The following is a 25,585-nucleotide window of genomic DNA, read 5'->3' as shown; positions in this document are numbered from 1 at the left end:
GCGACGGTAGCGACAACAACGATATCGACGGGCTGGTTGAAATACAGATAGTTTCCGAGGACACACGCAGTGAGAATTCCATAGAAAACGACGACGTTGGCGACTACGACGGTTTGGACAACATCGGTGACGGCAGCGACAACAACGATATCGACGGGCTAGTTGAAATACAGATAGTTTCCGAGGACACACGCAGTGAGAATCCAATAGAACAACCACAGCAACAGCAGCAGCAACAAGTGGAAGACACCGATCCCGATTTGTTGCGTGAGAGCGTGATAGTGTGAAACCCTATGTATACTGAACTATTCAAGATCAATAAGAAGCAGCCGCAAAAGAGAGAAAGAAGCAGTCGAAAACGAGAAAATTGTTAAAGAAGCTTATTATCAGTAGAACGAATTCATGTGGGTCTTCCAAGCGACCCTTCTACACCCATGGTTATAGAAACCTATAGCAATATTGCTATGGATGCAGTTGTTGAATGTGTCAAAAATGCGCACGTATACACGCAGCTCAATAGGAATTCGAAGCAATGAGCGGATGTTTATCATTCAGAATGGAGAAGTAAGTCTTTTTTTTCCAATGCACAGCAAGAAAAAATATCTTAACAAATAGAACTGATTGATTTAACTTAATATTTTTTATACAAATCTGACATAAGAACAAAAAATTCTTTTGTCGAAATATGGATTATTTTATTAAGTATATTTTAATTTAAATTGAAGTTATGTTAAGGTCCCTCTCTGGTACGCCACAAGGGGGAGTAATCTCCCCATTACAATGGCTAATAGTAATCAATAAGATACTAAAAACCTTTGAGGATTAAAAGATAAAAATAATAGCGTATGCAGATGACGTGGTAGTACAAATCATGGGTAAGGACCTAACCACGATTAGAGATATCATGTAGTCAGCACTGGGGGAAATCTCTAAATGGGCAGGACAGAACGGTCTGAGAGTAAACCCAAGTAAAACCGTGCTAGTACTGTTCACAAGGAAATACAAGATACCCAAGTTCACACCGCCAAGAATTGGAGGGCGCGAAATCACGCTATCCAAGGAGGCAAAGTATCTGGGAATCATCCTGGACTTCAAACTCACTTGGAAAAGGAATGTGGAAGAAAGGATGAAAAAAGGAATAAACGCATACTACACATGCAAAAAGATGTTCGGTAAGAGATGGGGCTTACAACCATACATCATACACTGGATGTACACGGCGATTGTAAGACCTATAATTACCGATGGAGCCTTAGTATGGTGGCAAGCCATGGATAAGGAAGTAAACAGGAAAACGCTTAACAAGGTGCAAAGAATTGAATAAGCACTCGGTATCACTGGAGCAATTCAAAGCACACCACAAGCGGCATTAGAGGCAATGCTAAACCTACAACCGATAGATCTGTACGTAAAAGGACTAGCCGCAAAAGGGGCTCTCAGATTAAGAGACTCCAAATTGTGGAAACAAACCAACCACGGGCATGCGTCGGTGATGAAGGAGATGGGGAAACTAAGTAAAAACCTAAAGCCCCTGCTAACACAGCAGACGGACTACACGGTCACTTACCTAAGATTCAAAGAAAACATCAAAATAACAATACCGACGAAAGAAGACTGGGATCAAAACTCAATAATAAAAGAGGACGAGATCTCAATCTTTACAGACGGTTCAAAAACGATAAAAGGTACGGGAGCAGGAGTCTACTCAGAACAACTAGGAGTTCAAAAGTCATACAGGCTCAAGAACGACTGCAACATTCTGCAAGCGGAAATCCTAGCAATTGAGAAAGCAGCGAGATTGGCACAGCTAAACAATGGTGCGCCAATGAAGGTGCTATCTACACAGACAGTCAAGCAGCTCTCAAAACTCTGGCATCGAAATTAACGATATCAAATGCAGTGATGAGCTGCCGCGAAGCCCTGTCATGGATCCACAACAGCGAAGTCGGACTCTGCTGGGTACCCGGACACAATAGTGTCGAAGGGAACATCAAGGCAGATGAACTGGCAAAGCTTGGAGCGGAGAAAGACAGTATCGAAGCGATCAGCCACCCACTGCCAACGATCAACGTGATAAAGACGACCATTGACAGAGCCATCGAGGTAATTCACAGCGAGAGATGGAGAACACGAGATGACTGTTTTACATAGAGAACGCTGTGGCCAGAGGTGGACAAGGAAAACAAAGAAGCTGTTAAATTACAGGAAAATCTTTTTAAGCACGATCACAGGAGTAGTAACAGGTCACTGTGCGGTCGGGGTAAATCTCAAGAGATGGGGAAAGACGAAAGACAACTTCTGTAGAGAATGCTGTGAAGAAGAAGAAACCATATCCCACCTGGGCCACAGCTTCCTAGTGGAACTGGACGAGGCAGCAGGAATGGATATTGGGAAGATAACGAACTTTGCAAAAAGCTGGAAATGCTTTCAGCAAAAGTAAAGGAACTAGGTTAGCTTCGATCTATCGACAAACAGGGTATCGCAATGGGCCACAGGCCACCGAGCGAAGTGTGGTTTTCTTTCGAAGACTGCACAGAACCCTTCAACCTAATCTAACCTACGATCCCTCTTTGCACTTGATATAGTACTACTACTTATATATATACATATATATATATATATATATATATATATATATATATTATTTTCCAATAACTTTATCAGAAAAAATCTGAAATCTCAAAATTAAAAAATCGCTATAAAAAAAACGCGTTTACAAAATTTAAAAACGGACTGTTTTCCCGCCATGTACTAGTAAAAACAAAGAAATTAAAACTTGGTAGGTTAAAATCCACTGAGTAGAAGCTGAGATACAGGCGTATACAAACGAACACACACACACACTCACACACTCACACACACACACACATTGATACAGTAATTTTCCAAAAACACCATTTTTTGACTAAAAATGCATCAAAACACACTTCGTACATGTTTTTACACAAACTCCAAAAATTACTATTACAAGGCTTTCTTAGAAAGTAAGCAAATATAGTCTCGCGCACGCGAGCGTTTTTCAATTGAGGCTTTTTTTGAAAAGAAGTTTCGCTGGTCGAAAAAAGTTGCGCGTTTCTGATGCATTGCAGTGGAGATGTCTATATATACCAAATTTTTGGTGGTGAAATACGAGTATCCCCTTTATTGTCTCGTCGCTCTTTGGCGAGTATCCGCATTGGTGCGGACAACGCATATTCGATTGAACCACTTGCTCCTCGATCTCCCAACTCAAAGCAGCGCTGCTGTAAATTTTTGCAAGGGTTATTTGGAAAATGGTGAGCGGCCCTGTGTGTTGCTCAACGAATTAGCCGATAAGATTTATATGTGAGAACGTTTGTTCGCGTGGGTTTTTCTTACTTTGTGCTCCGCTTCGGAGTGGAACTGCGCGAGATCGACTTTGTTTTTAAGAGGATATTTTTTTAAGAGATAATTTTTCGAAGCATATTTTTACTCTGTTTGAGTCTGAGCGAGAGAGCAAGAGAGAGTGCAATCAATCCGCAATTGCAACTAAGATGTATTTGATAACAGCTACATCATAACAAGAGGCAAACATTCATGACGCTGTTCCGCGAAGCATGCGTGCAGCTGAACGCGCGTCTTTTGATGTAATTGTATCTTGCTCGAAGTGTGATAGCCGTCACGAAACATTTCCCGTGGGGGTCAGCGTTTTTGTTTTGGACTCTTCTCTCTCTCTCGCTCTCTCTCTCTCTCTCTCTCTCTCTCTCTCTCTCCCTCTCTCTCTCTCTCTCTCTCCTTAGATAGCGGGTGTATGCTGGGGTGAGATAGTGCGCTTGCGTTGTGTTACAGTCAGTGGCGTCACACACAGGTGGAGGAGGAGTGGGGGAGCGGCGGCGGCGGCGGCTATGTACTAGGGCATGATGGAGGGAAAAGATGTGGAGCTACCAGTAGCAGTGGTGCAGAATAATTAAAGAAACCATTGCATACACAGTATAGACAGTGATGGCACATAGCAGGCTTTTTCTTACTTAGTAGCACTGTTGCTGCAAGAGGGATAAGGCTTCCAAGTTTACGGATTCGGTTATCTACGGGGCCAGAGAGAATAAGATTGCTGAATCTCAGGGACAAATAATACTGGCATCATGGACTATAGGTAATTTAAACTGAAGTCACTAAATGATTACCACTATCAATTACAAATTCGCGCAAGAACTAACTGTTAATCTAAAACAGGTTTGAAGAAGTAAGGTTGCGAAGCTTTAAGATCTGGTTCTCAGGACAGGTGCGGCCAGCGGATTTAGCAGCTGCAGGCTTCTGCTTCACCAAGCAAATAGACAGGGTGCGTTGCTTCGAATGTTCCACGAAGATCTGCCACTCCGATACTATATTCTACACTACGGCTAGCCTAGAGTTAAAAAAACCAGGGTGCCAGGGTGCAGTTAAAAATAAGATTACGACCCTAGCTTGCTGGTGTCCACAAATTGAAATTATACGTACAAATAGGCTGGTGTCTTAGTATTTAAAATCTTGGCTAGGAGAGAGAGAGAGAGAGAGGGAGAGAGAGAGGGAGAGAGGGAGAGAGGGAGAGAGAGAGAGAGAGAGAGAGAGAGAGAGAGAGAGAGAGATTAGATTAGATTAGATTAGTTTTATTTTGCGTACATTATATTGTACGATTATAAGTTTACAGTGTTACAGATGATAAAAGAAGAAAAAAAACAATACAATAGATAATAGATTGAGGCATGTTTAAAGTATGTGTAGTGAGAGAGTGAAGCGATATTGAAAGTGGAATGAGCAAAAAAGTAGGTGTGTGTGTGTGCGTGGCCTACGTACGATTTATGTGTTTTCGAGTTGAAAATAGTGATCCCTAGCAAGTTTTTTGAAAGTGACGGTGGATGAAGTGTTTCTGATGTGTGATGGCAGGTTATTCCATAGGTATGAAGCGCTGATATGGAACGAGTTCCTCAGCGTCTCCGTCGCTAAAGCAGGAATTTCCAGAGGTGTCACCTCACCCCTCACAGGCCGGAGTGTGACGCGGAAGTCAAAAAAGGCCAATACGTATGATTTTACGACCGAGTTAAACATTTAACGTAAGAAACAAGCTGTGAAGTACTTCCTGCGTCCGGCAGTGGTTAGCCACTGCAGCTCCCTCCTGTACGGGGAGATGCGCTCATCTCTCCTTACACCATAGATGTACCGAATTCCTGTGTTCACGAGCCTCTGTAGTTTTAAGTCGAGTTCCTGCGTCAGGTCACAGTATACAAGAGCCCAGCCCATTATCCTCTCAGCATTAGCACTCATCTTGTTTGATAAAGAATCGAGCTCCTCGAGATGGCATTGACTGAAATTTGCAAGTCATCCGCATAGATGAGATGGGAAACATCGGTATCAAGACAGAAGCCGATGTCTTTGATGTACAATGCGAACAGCAAGGGACCTAAGACGGAGCCCTGCGGGACGCAGATGTTAAGACGCCGCGGAGAGGAACGCTCGCTATTGTCACCAACGACGGCCTGCTCTCTCCTAGTGAGATTCCTATTGCCTCCTAGGAGGCAAACCAGCGAATGACTTGCTTAGAGAAGCCGAAGGTGGATAGTTTTCTCAGGAGCCTGACGTGACACACAGTGTCAAACGCCTTGCTAAAGTCAAAGAGAAGGAGTAGTGTTACTTTCTTTTTGTTTATCCCGGCTCTGGCATCATCAGTTAGCTTAATTAGGCCAGACTGAGTGCTGTGACCAGTGCGGAAGCCTGTTTGAAGATTATCTAGTAAGAGTCTTGATTCAAGGTAATGTGAGACTTGCCTATGCACCAGCCACTCTAGGGCCTTGGAGAGAAAGCAGAGAAGTGAAATCGGACGGTAGTCAGTCAGGGTTGTTGGTGAACTGGCTTTGTTAAGTGCACGCACATGCGACAATTTCCAAGCAGATGGGAAATAGGGTTCGCTCAGAGACAGGTTGAAAATATGGCTTAGTAGCGGAGCGAGAACTGACAATGCTTTTGAGATGACAACCTGAGGGATTCCGTCGCTTCCCCTGGCCTGAGTGTCGAAGTGCGATACTGCAGCCAACACATCCGATTCCGGTATGGTGCTGAACTCGAAATGCTCCGGGAGATCAAGACTTTCCAGGGTGAGGAGATAATCCTCAACAGCAGGAGCTAACGGATCATTGGAGATCAAGCTGAAATGCTTGTTGAGTTTATCTGTGTTATAACGAGATGGTGAAGGGGCCTTGGTGGCAGAAGTTCCAAGTTTCTCCAGCTCTCTCCAGATCTCGGCAACATCAGTCAAGGTTGACAGGCGTGAATAGTAATAATTCAGCCTGGCTTCCTCGACTTGTTTGTGAGCATTGTCTCTAGCTAGACTATATATGCGGAGATCCGAATCGAGCCTGAAGTTCCTGAATCGCCTGTAAAGAGAGAGAGAGAGAGAGAGAGAGAGAGAGAGAGAGAGAGAGAGAGAGAGCCCTAGATGCACGGCAATAAACTGTTAACCATTGTGTGTGATTATTTTCCCCTCTCCCTAGAGTTTAAAGAAAAATCCTAGCGCATGTGTTGGAAGGCACAGCGTCGCAATTGGCATCCCTTGTGGGGATTTTCGATCATCGAAAGAAAGACTGTTTTCGCGCTCAGCGAGCAGTCGTCAGCTGCTGAAGTCGCTCGATGTTCGTGCGATGAATCAGCTGACGAAACGGCAACTCGTAGTGGGACTTAGAGAAGATCCTAACACTAAACGTGATAGCGTGGGCAGTTCTATTAAGTCTCAACGAGTTGTGCTGTGACGCGTGCACTTGAGCAACAGCGAGTCAGCCGACGGCGACGACTGGCACACAGTACGTCGTAAACGTCGTCGGCGGGGCTTGCGAGTGAACCTTTTCGACGAAAGTCGGAAGCGAGAAGAGTCTCCTGCTTTATTGTGTCACTGACGAGCTTTGGGCTCTCCGGTGGCATCTCCGATGGCCTGCAATTCCAGAACGCTGCACTTCGTCACGTGACACCGAACTTCCCTGCCTCTTTTTTCTCCTCGTGTACACGCATTCTTCCGTCACATTTTGGCATCCCTTGTGGCGCGAGGATTCTCAGAAGAAGAGATAACTGCATCGATAAACTATCTGCAGTCAGGAAAAATCCAGAAACATACAAGAAAATCAATCCTCGCAAAGAAGAGAAATTCAGCATACAACACATCGTGCCGCATCAAAAGATAATAGTAGCAAGTAGCTCCTTCAGTCGCCGAGGCTCGTGCAAGTCGAAAGCACGAGCTCAAAGAGAAAATTTTTTTGTCTCTTGGGAGACACCGCTCGAGCACCCAGCTCAGAAGTCACACAAAACAAGTGAACGGCACCAGGCAACCGCCGGTGAGCGTTGCCAACTCCTCAAAGCCGATCTCGGCCAACAAAGCCCACCTGGGCCAACGCATAAAGCCGCACAGCCGTCGGCGCGGACCAGCCGCCGACGCGGACCAGCCGCCGACGAGCCCGTGCATCCAGCCTCCACGCGCAGCACAGTGTCGACGCGGACCAGCCATCGACACGCGCGACTGCAAAACATCCAGCCCAGCCAGCAGCCAGCCGGTCCTGCAGCGGTCACCATCAGTTGTCAGCTAGAGGAGTACCATGTGAATCGGCTACGCAGCGCTGTTCATCGCAATGTAAGTCATTTTCCTTACTAGACGCAATTTGGCTTATCACATTCACGTACGTTCAGCAAATCCCCGTTCGCGTGCCCTTTCGTACCAATACCTCGGAGTGCCGTCCAACCCGACGATAAAATAGTCAACTCGCGGAATAAGGATTGGTCTCCCCTTCTCTTACATTTATGGGCCCTCCTATACACACACATTAGTTAATCGATAATTGTCGATAACAATCATGGCTCCTACGGGGATATTCGACGCGGCGCGGGGCGTACTCAGGCTAGGCGCGAGAAAGAAACAGCTAAATACTGGAGTGGAAAGCGAACCAGAATGGAATAGCGAACAAATGCGATACGCGCGGAATGTATATAGAAATATCCAAAAGATGACCCCGCGCACGCGAAGGGTAGTGTAGAAGCATATTATTAAAGATTGTTTACTATCAAGCGATTCCGAGAATGAGCCCCGGGACGCGAGAATGGCGGCCAACTGGATCGAGGCGCGATAGAACCTGCTAGACGAACACAGCCGGCCGCCAAAATCATACGAATTGCCTAAACAATCCGACGATAGTGGGGAAAAGCTGATCATGTTAGACGACGAAAGCTGCGCCGTAAACGAAGCGGCCGCGAGCGCAGAGGCCCCCGAATCAAACGTAACAGACCCTAGTAACACCGACGCGACGCAGAACTTGCAGGAGCGGCAGCTGCGAATCGGGAAAATGCAGTAAGAATAGTAGACGTAGCGGGAGTACAAGAAAAATTCGGTCGGGTAAATTTAAGAACTAACATTTGCGATAAGATGGAGGTCCCACTCGCGGCAAAGGAACGGCTCGCAAACAACGAAAAATGCGTGTCCGGCGTATCAAGTTTCTTCGAAATAAAAAACATCGCGCTTGGTAATGGTCTAAGCCAAGTCCTGCCGAAAACCGGGATAGACGATAGGCCTTGGGCAGGTAGATCTCAGAACAGCATCGGCCCTGGGCAGGGAAGCTACGGCGGTAACGCGCAAAATACAGTTCACAAAAAAATCGCACCTATCGTAACTCCCGCAGCTCAGCGACCCGTGTGCAAGTTCGAACTGTCCCGGGAAGAACTTGAAGTAATATTGAGAATGCGCGAAGACCGGCTCAAAGAAAATCGTGTAAATCAGAAGCCAATCATAGACCAATTTTCCAGTGGTAAAAGCGAGAGCGAGCACTGGAGCGTGCACAAGGCGGTAGTACATAAAACGCAACGCGAAATAAAACCACCAGACCCCGTCACCCCAGAAGGAGAGACGCCGAGCGTCTCAGTACTGTAGTCAAACAGGTGATCAACCCGTTTAGCGAGGGCGAGCTCCGGGAAACCGCGCTGCGTCATCACTACGGCGAAAATTATAACCGCGACGAGCCTCGGCCTACGAGTCGAACCGAAAACGAAAGAGCAGGAAGGACCAGTGCATTAAATAGATACTCATCGAGAAACGATGATAGCCGAGACCGCGGCAGAGCCTACCCGTCGGACAGCGATTCAGACGAGGATCCGCGCGATCGCAAACGCCCGCAGAGGCACGCATCGGACCGCCATCATCACACGCTCACGGAGTACTTACGCAAATACGTGAAAGACACTACGCTATGGGACGAGTGGACAGCGATTTGCCAACATGCATACAACTGCACGGAGCACGAGAGTACCCGTTACTCGCTTCACGAGCTGCTTTTTGGTACAAAGCCTCGCACTCCGTCCAGCTTCACGATAAGCATCGACGACGTTACGTACAACCAATACATAGACGAAATGACAACTAATTTAACGGCACTACAGACGACCGCGGCCATGAATCTGGTCCAGTCGAAATACCGTTCGAAATACTACTACGATCGGAAACTTAACACAAAACACTTCCGGGAGGGCGAAACCGTCTTCCTACTAAAAGAACCCAAAAAGGGAAAGCTTGACGCGATCGAGTACCTCCGTCCGATCGAAATCACCGGCATCAACAGAAAAACGCACGCTGGTATCGGGCGAAGGAAAAAAGCCTGCGAACATGGGAAGTGTTCTGCAAGGCCTTCCGTCACCGATTTATGGCTCCATATTGTCAGGAGGATTTGGAGACAGATCTGCGCAAGCAAACGCAGCATAGAGAGGTGAAGATTAAGGCGTATTTCGCGAGTCTTCAGTATCTGGCTTCGCGCTTTCATAGAGCTCCGTCTGAACGTGAATTGCTACAAATCGCGTATCGGAATTTCCTCCTGGAGTACCGGAGAGCTATTGGCGATAAAAGCGTCAAGAGCTGGGAGGATTTAGAAAGGTACGGCCGACGCTGGAAACGGCTACAATATTCGAATATCCGTTACGCGCCTCCGCTACCAGCGGAGAAGATGCGTGTCCCCAGTACGGCGTACTATGAGACAGGAGGGACCCAGAGAGACGCTGCAGTCAAGAGGACTAAGCAGGCTAGCCCTGGTGATGAGTTTCCTCTTGTCGAGGTTGAGGAGAGAATGGCCGAGAGAAAGAGAGCATCGTCGAAGAATAAGAAAGCTACCGTATGGCGCGGCCTGGTGCGTCCGACCGCTAATGCCGTGGCTGGAGGAAAGAGACGATGAGATTGTGCTTGCTTCATCTGCTGCAAAGTGGGGCACTGGGCACTGAATTGCGCGGCGATGATCTGCTGGGCATGCGCGCGAAAAAGTCATTCGCGAATGGAATGTCCTGCGCGTAGGCAGAGTCCGCAGACATCATGCCAGCTGTGCAGACGGGTGAGCTACTCAGGTCTGTGCCGAAATTGCTGAATAAAAATGGCAATGCTGGGAAGATAGATCACTGAGGAAGGAAGCGAAAGAAGAGAGAGGCCGGCGGAGCTGAAGAGGCGAGGACGTGAGAGAGTGGAGTCAAAGAGATGTAGAGAGGAGAGGAGAGTCTGGACCTAGGACCTAGTGAAAGGGTTAAGGCCAACTTCTCCGGGAGAGGAAGCATTGTTAAGGGAAGAGGATTGCGACGTTGCAAACGTCGCAGCCGCATCGGTACAAGGAATCTCGGTCGATGCGGCCAAGCCGTGAGTGCTCGAAAGAAACAAGCGAGTCGGCTTGTTGTTGTCGGCACCGGCCTGTCCTCTAGTTCGAGGAACGGGCTAGCTAACCGTCAACGCCAGCGTAAGAGTGAGCACCGTTGGCGCGAGAGTGAGCCTCGTCTGCGCGCGCGCTGATTGGTCCTCCGCATGTCGCGGTCGCGAGCCAATCAGAGGGCGTCGATGCGTGGCGGTTATCCGCGCCGCGGACTGAGAGCCAATCGGGCGCGAGCAAGAAGCGCGGGACCGACAGGCGCGAGGAGAGAGTGAGCGCAAGAACGAGCGGAAAATCCGCCAGTTTTTTCCCGACTGTCGACGGAGTACGTCGACGTGCAAGAGAGGTTACGTGTTCTCTTTTGCTCGTCGACACCAGGTCGACGATTAGAGGAGATTAGGAGAGTCTCCCGATTGTGCGAGAGTGTGAGTGAGTTACAGGTGCAGTGCGTTGGCACTAGGAAGTGCTAACGCCCGGACGAGCCAGCAACCATCCCGTTAGCACGAGAGGAAGGAAGCCAGCCCGCCCGCCATCACCATCCAGAGGACTAGAGCAGCCAGCAACATCGGCGTGAGAGAGCCAAAGCAGTCAGCTGCCACCAGGTCTGAGAGTAGTACAGGAAGCGACAATGGGAGCACCGACAGACATCCACCGGGAGCCTCGAGAGAAGAGAGCGAGTAAGAGAGCGAGTAGTTAAGGGCACTTAAAGCACCAGATCGGTTTCGTGGCTGTCCAGTCGCAATAAGATAAGAGGTCAACAAGAGTAGATGTATTAATGCTCTTGTAGTCACGGTAAGAAAAAGTCTCTTTCACTCAAGTGGGAGAGTAGATGTCGAGCGAGACATCTATGACACAATGCTTGCCGAAACTAGGCAGCTACTTATTCCTAGAGTCCAGGATCGTATCGTTTTCGTCGGTTATGATTAAGTAAATCCAAGTGTGAGAAGATGAGGTATGATGCGTGGGACCATGCTGGATTATCTGAAGAGATAACTCCTCAGATAGACGCTTGATGGTGGCAGCGTCATCTGAACCAAATAGCAGGTCTGAGTTCAGATCACCCATTATGATTTTATGACTGAAATCGTCGCATAGGTCCCGCAGGACACTAAAAGGTCCGAGTCCTTTTACATCGGAATTTGTTGAGGTCTGTAGGTGAGTCGCCCCTCTGTACGCTACAGAAAAGGTACTCTAGAATTCCAGGTTTACCTATACTCAAGGTGTCAGATGAAGCGAGCTGTTTAATTTTCAATCCGTTGCGTACACATAGGGCGACACCACTTCCATTGACATTAAGGTCCTGCCTGACGATACTATATCCCGCGACGCTAACGAGGCTGTCGTCCACAATCGGACCCAGCCATGTCTCCGCGAAGCCAAAGACGTCGTACGACGGATGTTCCATCAAAAAATCTCGGACCATCCCAATGCGAGCCCTAATTGAGTTAACATTGAGAAAGCCCGCCCTTAAACATCTCCTAGCCCCCGGCGCATTGTCGAGAGGCCTCGCCAGTCATGTAGAGTACGCAGTTGACGGCGAGGGCGGTGTTGATGATAATGATGGTGACGGCTGCAAGGATGATGGTGCAGATGTTGCAGACGCCAATGATAGTGACCATGTTGGCGAAGTGGCTGCCGATTTGCTTGTCGGATCCGGCTCGGGTCCGTTACGCTAAGTAGTGTCGGTATTTTCGTCTTTTTTGTGACAGTCATGTGTGCGGAGAGAGAGATCCGAGAGTGAAAAGAGTGTGGTGCAGGCACACTAGTGAGAGAGAGCCGTAAGTGTGAGCCGAGAAGGAGATAGAGAGAGAGAGAGAGAGAGAGAGAGAGAGAGAGAGAGAATAAACCCTGTGTGACTACATTGTGCGCGGGCGGCATCACCGCCACCGCGTTGAAGGGAAAGGCTGGGCGAAATACACGTGCAATAAACTGTTAATAATTGTAAGTGATTATTTTCCCCTCTTCCTAGCGTTCTCCCAAACGTGACGATCACGCCAAATCCTACGTTTAAGAAAAATCCTAGTGCGTGCAAGGCTCTAGGTGTTGCGCACCTGTGTTGGGAGGCATAGCGTCGCACTACTAGTGCATAAATATACGCTAATGAATGTAGTGAAATCAAGCATTAAAGTTCAGCAGGTGAGATAAGATCAGCTGACTAGTGGTTATTAAAAAAAAGGTTACAATTTTCAAAAATATTTTTATTACCTATTAAAATATTTTTATTTAAACTTTTGCGTATGGATGAAGTGTTTTATTGAATATCTCTGTTTTCATAAAAAGGCGATAAATATGCATATTTGTTTGAGGAATGATTGTTAAGTAATCAATAAGTTGTTTTAAGTCACTACACATATTTTTGAAAATTATAACCTTTTTTTTAATAACCACTAGTCAGCTGATCTTATCTCATTTGCTGAACTTTAATGCTTGATACTTAACATATATAAAATTGATTTCACTACATTCATTTGCGTATATTTATGCCCTGGTAGAAATGCTAACCAACGGTAAACTGTTGATTAAAGTGACGGTTTTAGCAGGTTCGTTGGCCAACCATAATCAACTGTTGGGTTATTTTCTGCCAGGGTGGAGACCAAACTTATAGTTGCCAACATTTCACCTTTTTAGAACGCGTGAAAATTACAGTTTTAGAGATTTAGAGCCAAGGAGACGATAGAGCAAATTCGTCTATCGGGTTTTGTCACGTCACAACTTTTCCGTCTAACGCATCTCAAAAGTGGAACATATGCAAGGTTTCACGTGTCGAGGGGTGTCACTACGCTTTGTGTATCGGGAATGCTAATGGCGGGGGAAATATTTTGTTTTGTGTTTATTATAGCCTACCGAAGTCCTCTCGAAGAGTCTTATACGGCGCTTCGCTTTGCCCGATACCATACAATAGTTCTAACTAGAAAGGTCCCCTATATACTATTAGGGGCTGAAATACAGTTTAATTATACAGTACAAAACTGTATATAGTGGGATCCGAACCACTAAAGCTTTGATGTTAAGAACATGTAGACACTTATGTATATATAATATACAAATGCATGTAAATTTATAGGTTTTCTGATGTCAAAAATGCCGAAAGTCAGGCTTAAACCTCTGGATTACTAGCCACAAACTCTGCCTACTGAGCCGTTACCGCTCGCGGGGGAATGTACCATTCTCCACACGCCGTGTATAAATATGTCATGACTAAGATTGATAAGATATAGTCTCGAAAACTATATATTCCGCCTTATAAGAAGAGCTTATTACACGTTACAATCTAAGAGATAAGCCTGGACCCTGTGTGGTTTTTTCAAAAAGTGGTAGAGATTAGGACGTACATACAAAGGTTTTTGGAATGATTCTAATTATATGTGTATTGAGGTTTCCGCACTCTAGACACAGTAGAGAGAAATCGAGTATGCTTATACTCCTGGAGTTCAGATTTACCCAGGAGTCTGACTAAAAGTAAACTTTATCATACTATTACATAGTGTTTGCATAGCAACCCTCATGTTTCGGTTACTTACCGGCGTCGGATATCTGCTTCTGTGCTTGCTGACATGAGTACGCGTACGGCGTTTCAAAGAATAGAACTGTATTAAAATAAAAGGAGAATATAAATATATAAATATATTGAAATTATAATCATATATTGCATTCGAAAGAAATTTTCATACAAATTTATTTAGTTTTTAACATATTTAGTATAATTGGAATTGGTCTTGTACGAAAAATTATTTTATTTTGTATTATTCCTCTTATAGTATATGAACATTGCTTTCTATAATTAGTATCCTCATTTACCAAACTTTTGTGATCTGAATTATAATTTTTTCTTAACACAATTATAGGTTTTTCTAGAGTGATATTTTTTCCTTCTAAAATGTGATCATCAATTATTAATTCTACAGAATTTTTCCTCTTGAAAATGACGTGTCCAATATCACAGTTGTTGATTGATTCAAAATAAGGTTTCAGAATACCGTGCAATTCAATAACAATCCAGTTAATTTCATTTGAATTATATCTAAAACATAAAATTTGTCCTTAGTTCAGATAATTTTCGGATTTTTATGTAATGAATTGTTTATTAAGAGAAAAATAACACTTGAAAAAATAGCAAATAGAGCTACTACTGTCTGCGAAACAAATAACGCCGAGCTTTAAAATATGTTATCTAATACTAAAATTTAAAGGAACTAATGGGAAAATTTATTTCATAAGCCTTAAATCGCAAGCTATAGCCAATTTTAGTCTACTGCAGAATCTCACACGAGATCTTAGGGGAGTTTTTACTGAAAGATCTTGGGCAAGTTTTTACTCCTATGTAAGATTTTGCAATAGGGTAGTTCAAATTTGAAAAAGCCTTTTTTAACTCTTGTAGGTTTGCTTCAGTAAACATGAAATTCAACTATAAATAATTTTTGTTTTCTTTATGGGGATCATAGAAGTAAAAAAATTGTTAATTAAAAAAAAAACGATACTAATTACTGTCACTTGACGTCCTCCAGCTGGCTAAAAGTATTTTGATAGACTTTTTCAAAAGCTTGACGTTTTGATTAGCGCAGTTGATATGAGACGATCTTACCTTATAATAGTAGCTATTTTTTAATCATGGCGTATAGTCAGTCTTAGTTACAACGTAAACGTTAAACTTAAAACGTTCAAGCCATTTCTTTTTTAATGTACTTATTACGAGAATTCTGGCGGCGACACCAAAAGCATTTCGAAGAATATTTCCAATGTTGATGTACGGATGCTTGCCAGAGCTCCGTGGTATACCATGCTAATATCGATATAGCCAGGTATTTTCTTTCTTGTATTTATCGGTGAGACGACGCCAAGAGAAGGATTCCTTAAAAAGTAGCATCAGAGGTTCGCTAATTCGATTGAGTGGTACTATGGTCAACTCCTTGTAAATAAAGTCGTTGCCAGACTGCTTATTTCCTTGCACAGCCACTGCGTACTCTATTACGATAAGAAATGTTTCTCGTGCAATGGAGTTCAGTGTTTTATAGTCTGATCTACCTCCTTGCCCTCTATCACTATCTATACAAGATTTTTTACGTCACTGCTGACAGGATTGTACCAATTCATGCGGTCATGCAGAATTAGACAGTAAGTCGATGTGTCCGCCGGGAAAGTGTCTTGTGATTCGATCTCCAGACAAACGTCTACAGGAGCATTGTTCAATGCCTCGCAGATTCCAATTATCACAACGGTTGGCATTGGCTGTATTTAAATTCTTTCGATTCGTTTGAAAGAATTTACTCGTACAACTCCCAACTTCTAAAGATTATGCTGATGGGTCTGTTTTTCTCTATGTAATTCAATAGGCGAATTTTGTAGAAGTTAAATGCTATAATGTATGGCATCAGCCATTCGATTTTAGTCAATGCTATCTCGAACTTTTTAAAAGTTACCGTGTTATGTTATCACCGCATTTTGTTGTCCTGTTTGAATAACATCATGTAAATCGTTTTTCGATCTGGTGAGTATGAGTTTGTGCTTGACGCTACGATTTTTTGATAGTCTCCGCCAAAATCTAGAATTTTGTAAGCGGAATAATGATGCTGCAATAGCCTTGATCGTTAGTCGAAACTTAATGAAATACCCTTGTGCAGCAATGTTTCTCAGAGGAAAGTATCTATATCCTCGATCTCATAATTATCTGTAGGGAACACTTTTGTAATATATAGTAAATATTATAATCTTTATAAATATATCGCCAAGTTTAACCAAGTTCAACTTAGTTTAATATGTAATAGACCATAGTGCGTGTAGAATAAGTGCGTTGTGTTTACCGTCATCTGCTCCACCTTGCTGTTCGCCGTTTTAGACAGTTGCATTCCTTCTAGTGCTAACAGGAACATCTTCTTATCATAATCCTTCGTTTTCAAACTAACTCTATTGGTCGTTGTACATGCGCTGGGTCCCTGTTTTGATATTTCAACCTCCATTATTATGGCACTATGTGTGTATTGCTCACTTACTGTCCATGAATCAACTGAGACAATAAGGCTGCTGCTAACAAACGTCAGGTCGACAATAGACCCTGCGTCTCCTCTTCTAAATGTGTTGGTGACTTATAATCTACTCGACCTCTATGGTTAGTCCTTATGCTGCCTCCCTCCACAGCCCACACATTGAAGTCGCCTGCAATCAGTACCGATTTCCTCTCTACTGCGTCTTATATAAGTTGATCTAGCAGTTGTGCAAACTGCTCGATTAGATCGTTAGGTGAAGCGTAGCAGCTGTAAAAAGTGACACCTGCTACCTTAGCCCGTATAAATCCTTCTCCACGGGTCTTCATTTTTCAGCAGAAAGCAACGTTTCCACATGCCCAGATCGCTGCTTTACCTCTTGCTCACGGACATACTGGTTGAGTAGGTCCTGTGCTGTCTCTCAGTGGTTTAGGTTTAACTGCACTATCTTCATTTTCGTTGTTTCTTTAGTTCTTTTAATGCGGCTCGGTAGGCTGAGCATGTATAGCTACCAGCTGCATGGTCACTCTTTAGTTCTGCATTCTTTTCCCGGCAGAGAATGCAACTCAGCTCGTTTGTGCAACTTTTTGCTGCATGTCCTTCCGTTCCACACTTAAAACAGCATTTACTTCTGCCGTACGTCTCTGTATACTTTTTTACGATATGGTCAAAACCCAGGCATTTATAGCATCTAGGTGGCATCTCTTGACTAATCTCCCTGATTCTGCAATTAACCCAACTTACTTTGAGCCTTCCCCTTGCGATCGCCTCTTGAGCAATCTGGACAGGCAGCTGTACGACGGCGGTCTGCGTATCTCCATAGGTTCTTCGGAGGGTCTTTACGGACGTCTCCTCTACTATTTCCTTCTCTTTTAGAAACTCTCTACTCAGGGCTTCTAGAATATCCTGTTTAGAAGTAAGCATGTCAAGGTCTTTTATTTCAAAGACCACTTCATGCTAAAGCCTCTTAATTGTAGCTTCTTCTCCTAGCACCGCATTAACCGCTTCTTGAAGTTCCTGCGTATTCACGTCTTTGGTGCATCGTAGCTCTTAAAGATCTCCTGCCACCGTTTTGCGTATCTTATTGACGCTGCTACCAAGAACCGTCAGATTAGGGTCTGCTTTTATTTTCCTCAGAATATCAGCGTACGTATTTTCCTCAGCTGCTTTTATAACAAGTGCATCAGGCCTGGTGGGTCTCTCTTGTGGTTTTCTAGTGCCATATTTGTTCTTAGCACCAGTGCCTTTATGTATTTCCTTTTCCTTTTTTTCCCTTTCTTTTTCTCCTTTCTAGTGATAACCTCCTGTCAGGGTGGGTCTTTCTTTTCTCCCGAAGACACCCGTGATTGGCTTTTAGATGTGATTACCACAGAGGCTACTTCCTTATCTTTCCTTGTTCTCTTAGCGTAGTTTTCTTGTCACTCTTCTACCTGGCTTGGTTACATTGCCTTACGCTTATTTAGCGTTCTTGTCGTCACCGCATTTGATACTTCTATCGTCTGTGATGCCTTGTCCATTTTGTGTATATGCTGCTGGTTCAGTAACGTTTCCGCTTTACTTAGCATCAATCCAAGGCTCTCCTTGCTCTTTTCCAGCGCCACTTGTTCTCTTTCAAGCCGCTTAACCTGGATCATAATCGCCGATAGATCGCTTTTAACAGACTTATCAATATTGGATGCGTTTACACACTATTATCCATAGAGTCCAGCCTGTTTTTGATTTTCTCCCATATTCTTTCTCCTTCTCGCTCGGCATCCCGAATTGTACTTCAGACCTCTAGAGCTCTTTTTCCTGCTTTCTCTCCTTGCTTGGTTAAATTATGTGTGTGCGTGTGCGCGTGTGCGTGCTCATGTGTGTGTGTGTGTGTGTGTGTGTGGATGTATATATACCGTAATTTTTCTAGAATTACTCCGTTAATATCAATAAAATTTGACATGCATATCTATTTTCGGGAAAAACAGTTAGTTTTTAATTTCTCAACTATTTTTTCTGTTATGTCCATTTTTTGATATTTGATAAACACTATTTTGCGTTTTTTTCAATCATCCCATTGTTACAAACAATTCAACTGAAATTCATTTTAAAGAGAATAAAATTACCTACTTTTCCTCGTTTAGTTCTCGGGATCGTCCGTTTTGTTCGGCAGATACAATGAAAAAGGTGATTTTTTTTTAAATTTATATCTCTGAAACTAAACATCATAACCTCACGAAAAAATCATGTCGATGGGTCACGTATCAAATTATATCCCATTTAAATTCCAAGTGATTTGACTACTTATTTTTTCAATAATAAATCGCGAACTGAAAAAAATGAGTTTTTTTGTTATTCGATTACCGACGTTAAAAGTCCTTATTGCACTTGATATTTTGGGGAAAAAAGGATATTTTATGTGTTTTGGCTAAGTTTATTAAACAGCTTCAAACTGCTATGGTTCTTAAGATATCAAGGCTTCAATTTTTTTTTTGAACATTTTTTGATTTCTTATATCTCTAAAACAATGTAGCCAAATGCTTGAAAATTTTATTTGGTGACAAGAATCTAGATTCCTCCCCATATTGTACAAATAATCAGAAAAATCAAACGAAGGAGGATAACCCTGGAAGCAATAAATTAAACACTCTGATGTTTCATAATTGATGATGTTTCGTCCCTGGTGAGGACCTCTTTAGACACTTTATTAAACAGAAATATAAATACTTATGTATACAAAAATATAGAAAAATCAAAATTTGTTGTTATAACACTATTTAAAGAGTTGTGACGAGAGATGAGACTCGCACATGTAAATACGTGTGAAGGCGGCCGTAATAGACGTGGCATGCGCAGCGAGCGCGCGCGCAACGAACGAAAGGCGAATCCGTACGACGCGGATTGAGCGGGCGCGCAACATCTGCAGGGCGAGTCCGCACGAGCACGGAGCGCGGCAGCCGGCGAGCGACTCAGCGATGACGCGCCAGGCGGTGCGCCGCGAACGCACCTATACACATTCGCGCCGCGCGTCTTTGTAAGGCGGATGCACGACGCAACGGGCAGTTCTGCTCGAGCTCCACTCCGGGTAGTATCGTGCGCACACGTTACTACAAGGAACAGCGAGAGATAGACCTACGCCGATGCGACGTTGCAAACGTCGCAGCCGCGTCGATACGAGGAATCTCGTTCGATGCGGCCAAGCTCAGAGTGCGCGGAAGAAACAAGCGAGTTGGATTGTTGTTGTCGGTGCCAGCCTGACCTCGAGTTCGAGGAACGGGCCGGCTAACCGTCCACGTTAGCGTGAGAGTGAGCATCGTTGGCGCGAGAGTGAGCCTCGACGGCGCGCGCGCTGATTGGTCCTCCGCATGTCGCGAGCCAATCAGCGGGCGCCGATGTGCGACTCGCTATCCGCGCGGACTGCCAGCCAATCAGGCGCGAGGAAGATGCGCGGGCCCGACGAGCGCGAGTGGAGAGTGAGCGCGAGAACGAGCGGGAAATCGGGGAGTTCTCTCACAACTGTCGACGGAGTACGTCGACGTGCGAGAGAGATACGTGGCCTCCTCTGTTAAGAGGAGAATTGGGAGAGTCTCCCGAGGTTGTGCGAGTGTGCGAGAGTGTGAGAGAGTCACAGGTGCAGCGCGTTGGCACGAGCAAGTGCCGACGCCCGGACGAGCCAGCAACCATCCGCACGAGAGGAAGGAAGCTAGCCAGTCCGTCATCATTGTCCGGAGGACCAGAGCAACCAGCAGCCTTGGCGTGGGAGAGCCGAGGAAGCTAGCCGTCACCAGGTCCACGAGAGTCAGGGAGGCGCCGGCGGGAGCACCGACGGACGTCCACCAGGGAGAGAGCGAGTAAGAAAGTATTAGAGATTAGATTAGATTAGATTAGATTAGATTTATTTGACGTACAGTATGTTGTACGATAAAAAGTATACAGCAGCAATAGTAGTACAGTAAAAATGTGTATTGTGAAAGTATGATAGTGTGAAGATGGGTCAAGCGAGAGTGTGTGAGTGTGTGCGTTTGCGTGAGTGTGTACAGGCGTGTGTGTGTGCGCATGAGTGAATGTGTACAAGCGAATTCAAGTGTTTGTGTTTTCAAGCTCAAGAAAGTGCTCTTTAGCTAGTCTCTTGAAACCTGAGACAGATGTAGTGTTACGAATGTGAGATGGCAGGTTGTTCCATAGGTATGAGGCGCTGATATGAAACGAGTTCCTCAGCGTCTCCGTCGCGAATGTCGGAATATCCAGAGGTATCACCTCCCCCCTAACAGGCCGAAGTGTGACGCGGAAGTCAAAGTATGCCAGTACGTATGATGGTACGGCTGTGTTAAACATTTTTCTTAGGAAACAAACAGTGAAATACTTCCTGCGTCCGGCAGTGGTTAGCCACTGCAACTCCCGCCTGTATGGGGAAATGTGCTCATCTCTTCTTACACCATAGATGTACCGAATTCCTGTATTCACGAGCCTCTGAAGTTTTAGGTCGAGTTCCTGCGTCAGGTCACAGTATACGAGGGAACAGTAGTCTATGAGAGGAAACAGGAGGGCCTGCACTAAGTGCTTGCGCAACCTGAGATTGGTGCTTTTCCTGAAAAAGTAAAGCCTGTACATTAGTGTGTGAGCACGCTTACACACTTGTGTAATATGCTCCCTCCACGTGAGCTTAGAGTCGAGCACCAATCCCAGATTACGCACGGAAGATTCAAAGCTGACCTGGGCACCCCCTATGTTAATGAAAGTGTTAGCTGTTGAGGGTAATGCGTTTATGTAGTAGGGAGAGCCCAGGACAATTGCTTTAGTTTTAGCAACATTAAGTTTTAGCTTATTCTGTTCAGCCCAACCAGTAATCCTCTCAGCATTGGCACTCATCTTGTTTGATAAAGAATTGAGCTCTTCGAGGTGGCATTGACTGTAAATTTGCAAGTCATCCGCGTAGATGAGATGGAAAACATCGGTATCAAGGCAGAAACCGATGTCATTGATGTACAATGCGAACAGCAGTGGACCCAGAACGGACCCCTGCGGAACGCCGATGTTAAGACGCCGAGGAGAAGAACGTTCGTTATTGTCACCAACGACGGCCTGCTCTCTACCAGAGAGGTAGGAGGCAAACCAGCGGATGACTTGCTTTGAGAAGCCGAAGGTGGATAGCTTTCTCAGGAGCCTGACGTGACACACAGTGTCAAACGCCTTGCTAAAGTCAAAGAGAAGGAGTAGTGTTACTTTCTTTTTGTTTATCCCGGCTCTGGCATCATCAGTTAGCTTAATTAGGCCAGACTGAGTGCTGTGACCAGTGCGGAAGCCTGTTTGAAGATTATCTAGTAATAGCCTTGATTCAAGGTATTCTGAGACTTGCCTATGCACTAGCCACTCCAGAGCCTTGGAGAGAAAGCAGAGAAGTGAAATCGGACGGTAATCAGTCAAGGCTGTTGGTGAGCTGACTTTGTTGAGTGCGCGCACAAGTGACATTTTCCAGGCAGATGGGAAGCAGGGTTCGCTAAGAGACAGGTTGAAAATATGACTTAGTAAGGGAGCAAGAACCGGCAAAGCTTTTGAGATGACAACCTGTGGGATGCCGTCACTCCCCCTGGCCTGAGTGTCAAAGTGCGATACCGCAGCCAACACGTCCGATTCCGTTATAGGTTTGAATTCGAAATGTTCCGGGAGGTCAAGACTTTCCAGGGTAGCAAGATAATCCTCAACAGCAGGAGCCAGCGGATCATTTGAGATCGCGCTGAAATGCGTGTTGAGTTCATCTGTGGTGTATCTAGATGGTAAGGGGGCCTTGGTGGCAGAAATTCCAAGTTTCTCCAGCTCTTTCCAGATCTCAGCAATATCAATATCTCTTTGAGAGAGAGAGAGAGAGAGAGAGAGAGAGAGAGAGAGATCCGAGAGTGAGGCGAGTGTGGTGCGGGCACACTAGAGAGAGAGAACTCGAGAGACCAGGGTGTTGGTGTGCAGTGCGGGCGCACACCAAGACGCCTTCTGCGCGAGGCGTCTGGCAAGGGCACGCGAGATAGAGAGAGAGAGAGAGAGAGAGAGAGAGAGAGAGAGAGAGAGAGAGAGAGAGAGAGAGAGAGAGAGAGAGAGAGAGAGAGCTGTGCGAGGAGATGCGTGTGCGTGAGATAGAGACAGCGCGAGAGAAAACCCTATAGCTGCGCGGCTGCAGCAGGTCGGGCTTGCCACAAGCGGGAGGTATAGCCCGCGCGCGCGCGCGAGAGAGAGAGAGAGAGAGAGAGAGAGTGAGGGAGAGAAAGAGAGACAGCCGTCAGCGGACTGGACCTGGGCCTGTGGCTCGCCGTCTGCTGCACGAGCGTGGCTCGTGTTTGAGCGTCCCAGCGTAATCCCTGCGTGACTAAACTGTGCGCGGGAGGCACTACAGCCACCGTGTTGTAGGGAAGGGCTGGGCGAAATACATGTGCAATAAAACTTAACCATTGTGTGTGATCATTTTCCCCTCTCCCTAGCGTTCTCCCAAACGTGATGATCGCGGTCAAATCCTACGTTTAGAAAAATCCTAGTGCATGCGAGGCTCTAGATGTTGCGCACCTGTGTTGGGAGGCACAGCGTCGCACCGACGAAATCGTCTCGTCAGCCCACGTAACAAAGTCAAGTTTATTATATTGTGACAGTGCACACGCACACAAAGCGTGTTAGCAGCGCTTACGCACACACAGACACTACACTACACGCGCCTACGAGACGCATGCCGAGGCGACAGGAGTCGCCCGCGAAGCATAAGCATAGGACAAGCAAGGTAGGTGCGAGAGAGAGAGAGAGAGAGAGAGAGAGAGAGAGAGATCAGAGAGAGAACGTATAGCACGACACGAGCCAGCGCTATACCCGAAACGGCGCCTAGTCGCCGAGAAACAAACATCAACTCACCCCAAAGGGCCAAGAGAGGGTCGCCGACATACCAGGCAACGAAACCGAGCTAGCTGCGATAGCAGCAAGAGGTACCCGGCGCTCTCGACAAGACGAGTAACACACGCGATATAATAATTTCGTTTACTTTCAGCTTTTTTGACAGCATTAAGCGCTCTTTTCAAAGCTGAAAGAATAATTTTGCGAGAATTTTCGCTCAAGACCATTTAGTTCAAAGCAACCTTAACGAGTTTATTCAGCCTCGTGGACGATCTCTTAGCTCTTTTTGACAATCTCACACCTAATCCGAGTTTCGATCTCTATAACGCTCGATACAGAGTATGCTACGACTTCTTTGCCGATTCCTGCGTATTTTACGAGAAATCTCTGCCAAGCTTGATCGAACAAACTTTGTCTGCTATGTTTCTAGTATCGATTTTCGCTATCATGCGAATAAACTATGCCGTACTCTTAAAAAGCTCTAACGAGAGGGTTGACTCCTGGATCTCCGCAAGCTAACCGTTTAACTAGTTTTGCGGTCGACAATACTGATACATGGGCAAGTTCAAACGGAAGTTTATTAATTAGACTGTCCACTAAATCGTGATCCTGAAGACAACGAAGATGATGACTGCGTCTTTGTACAATCGTCACACCTCAAAGGTTTGATTACGACTGATAAGTGAGGCGTATAAGAGCGCTACTTATAGTTCCTCGCACAGTCGCAAACGAACTCTCCTGGTGATCACATAAACTCCGAGAAGCAACCTGTTAAGCTTCCAATAGTGAATTTCAACGCTATCTTCGAGCAGGAAAGAAGTAGGAGAAAATGTCATCTGAAAGAAATTTACCTTAAAAAAAGCAAAAAGTTTGATGTATTTCGAAAAATTATCATGGATGTCTATCGCGTAGCGTTTCATACATATTTATTACAAAAAAATTTCTATTCGTCAAAATTATTTGTTAACAAATGCTATAGCAAATGTAATAAATGTAACCATAGATTAAAAAAGTAATGAGATCAATGAAAATATGTCGTTTTAAATATAAAAATAATATAAATAATTTAATAACGGAAACCACAATTTATATAAATAGATGATATTTGATTATTGAACGAATTATAAAATATTTTTCTTCTTTCTAATATATTATTTTGAAATAAATTAACAATATGATAAAAATCCCATTAGCACAAAACTTTCAAAATGTTTATAAACGTTTTTTTGAAACCTGAATATAATTATAGATTTATGTGTGAAGAAGGTTTTATAAACGTGTTTAAAACGTTATAGATGTCCGCTAAACAAATTTTATTCTATCTTCTCTCTACGTTATATTAAAATTGTATACTCGGGAGATTTTGTAAAAACCCTCTAAAACTTGTAGAAAAAAATCTATTTTACAGTAAGAATGTTCTTTCAATTTAAATCGTTCAGGTCACTGAAAAAAATGTTTAATTGTATCAAATTCCAATTAGTTTTTAGCAATAAAAGCACTTAAAAAATGTCCGTCTGTTTGTCCGAATTTTCTTTTGCATTTATTCTACAAAACTTTATGTATTTTATAAATAAAAAACTATTTAATAGTATAAACAGGTACATATGATGAAAATATACATTCCTACTATTAAACATTTTTAAAATTTGATCCAGATGCATTGAAAGCTGTTAACACAATACAAAACAAAATGAAAGAAATGAATGCATTGGTTTTTATATTTTCGACATATATTATGTCATATATATGTACACACATAGATTAATGAAGATTATTTTAAGATTGGTCCAGATGAAAGGGATGCTGCAAATAATTATTTGCGCAGATTTAATCTTTTTTTAAAGCTATGTGTTTGTGAATATTGTGACGTGTAGCTTGTTCAGCTACACGCGTACACAATTGCGTCAGTCAATTTGCGCCACACAATGTTATTCCCTGCTGCATTTATGCATGCAGCAGAGGAATAAGAACAATGTTTTGTTGCGCCGAGAAAGCTAACCTCAGCCGCATCGAGAAACGGTGACTCCCCTGCAGGCTCGGCAGGTGACTACGCACTCACGATAGCGCCGCCGCGGATCACCGGGTGCTGTCGGACACCGCTATGCCGACACAGCCGACACGCACCTTCTCCTG

The 25,585-nt window shown here is 44.7% G+C and overlaps 1 protein-coding gene across 1 annotated transcript; it reads left to right on the top strand.

Moving 5' to 3' along the window:
- The first annotated feature begins 1,378 nt into the window (after nt 1-1,378).
- LOC103316144 lies at nt 1,379-2,440 on the top strand. The gene is made up of 3 exons (XM_031932518.1): nt 1,379-1,817; nt 1,901-2,103; nt 2,168-2,440. Exons 1-3 carry the CDS (start codon nt 1,379-1,381, stop codon nt 2,438-2,440), a joined length of 915 nt encoding a protein of 304 aa, XP_031788378.1.
- The last annotated feature ends 23,145 nt before the right edge of the window (nt 2,441-25,585 follow it).

Source organism: Nasonia vitripennis (genome assembly GCF_009193385.2).
Source record: "Nasonia vitripennis strain AsymCx chromosome 1 unlocalized genomic scaffold, Nvit_psr_1.1 chr1_random0007, whole genome shotgun sequence".
NCBI lineage: Eukaryota > Metazoa > Arthropoda > Insecta > Hymenoptera > Pteromalidae > Nasonia > Nasonia vitripennis.
The sequence above is the reverse complement of the archived record's forward strand: the minus strand, read 5'-3'. Positions and strand labels throughout refer to the sequence as shown.

Bases quoted from the DNA above. Each gene is read 5' to 3' on its own strand.
- LOC103316144 (XM_031932518.1), top strand. From the start codon at position 1,379: ATGCTAAACCTACAACCGATAGATCTGTACGTAAAAGGACTAGCCGCA. The intron at 1,818-1,900 runs GTGCGCCAATGA...TATCAAATGCAG, and splicing joins ATTGGCACAGCTAAACAATG to TGATGAGCTGCCGCGAAGCC. The intron at 2,104-2,167 runs GTAATTCACAGC...CGCTGTGGCCAG, and splicing joins CCATTGACAGAGCCATCGAG to AGGTGGACAAGGAAAACAAA.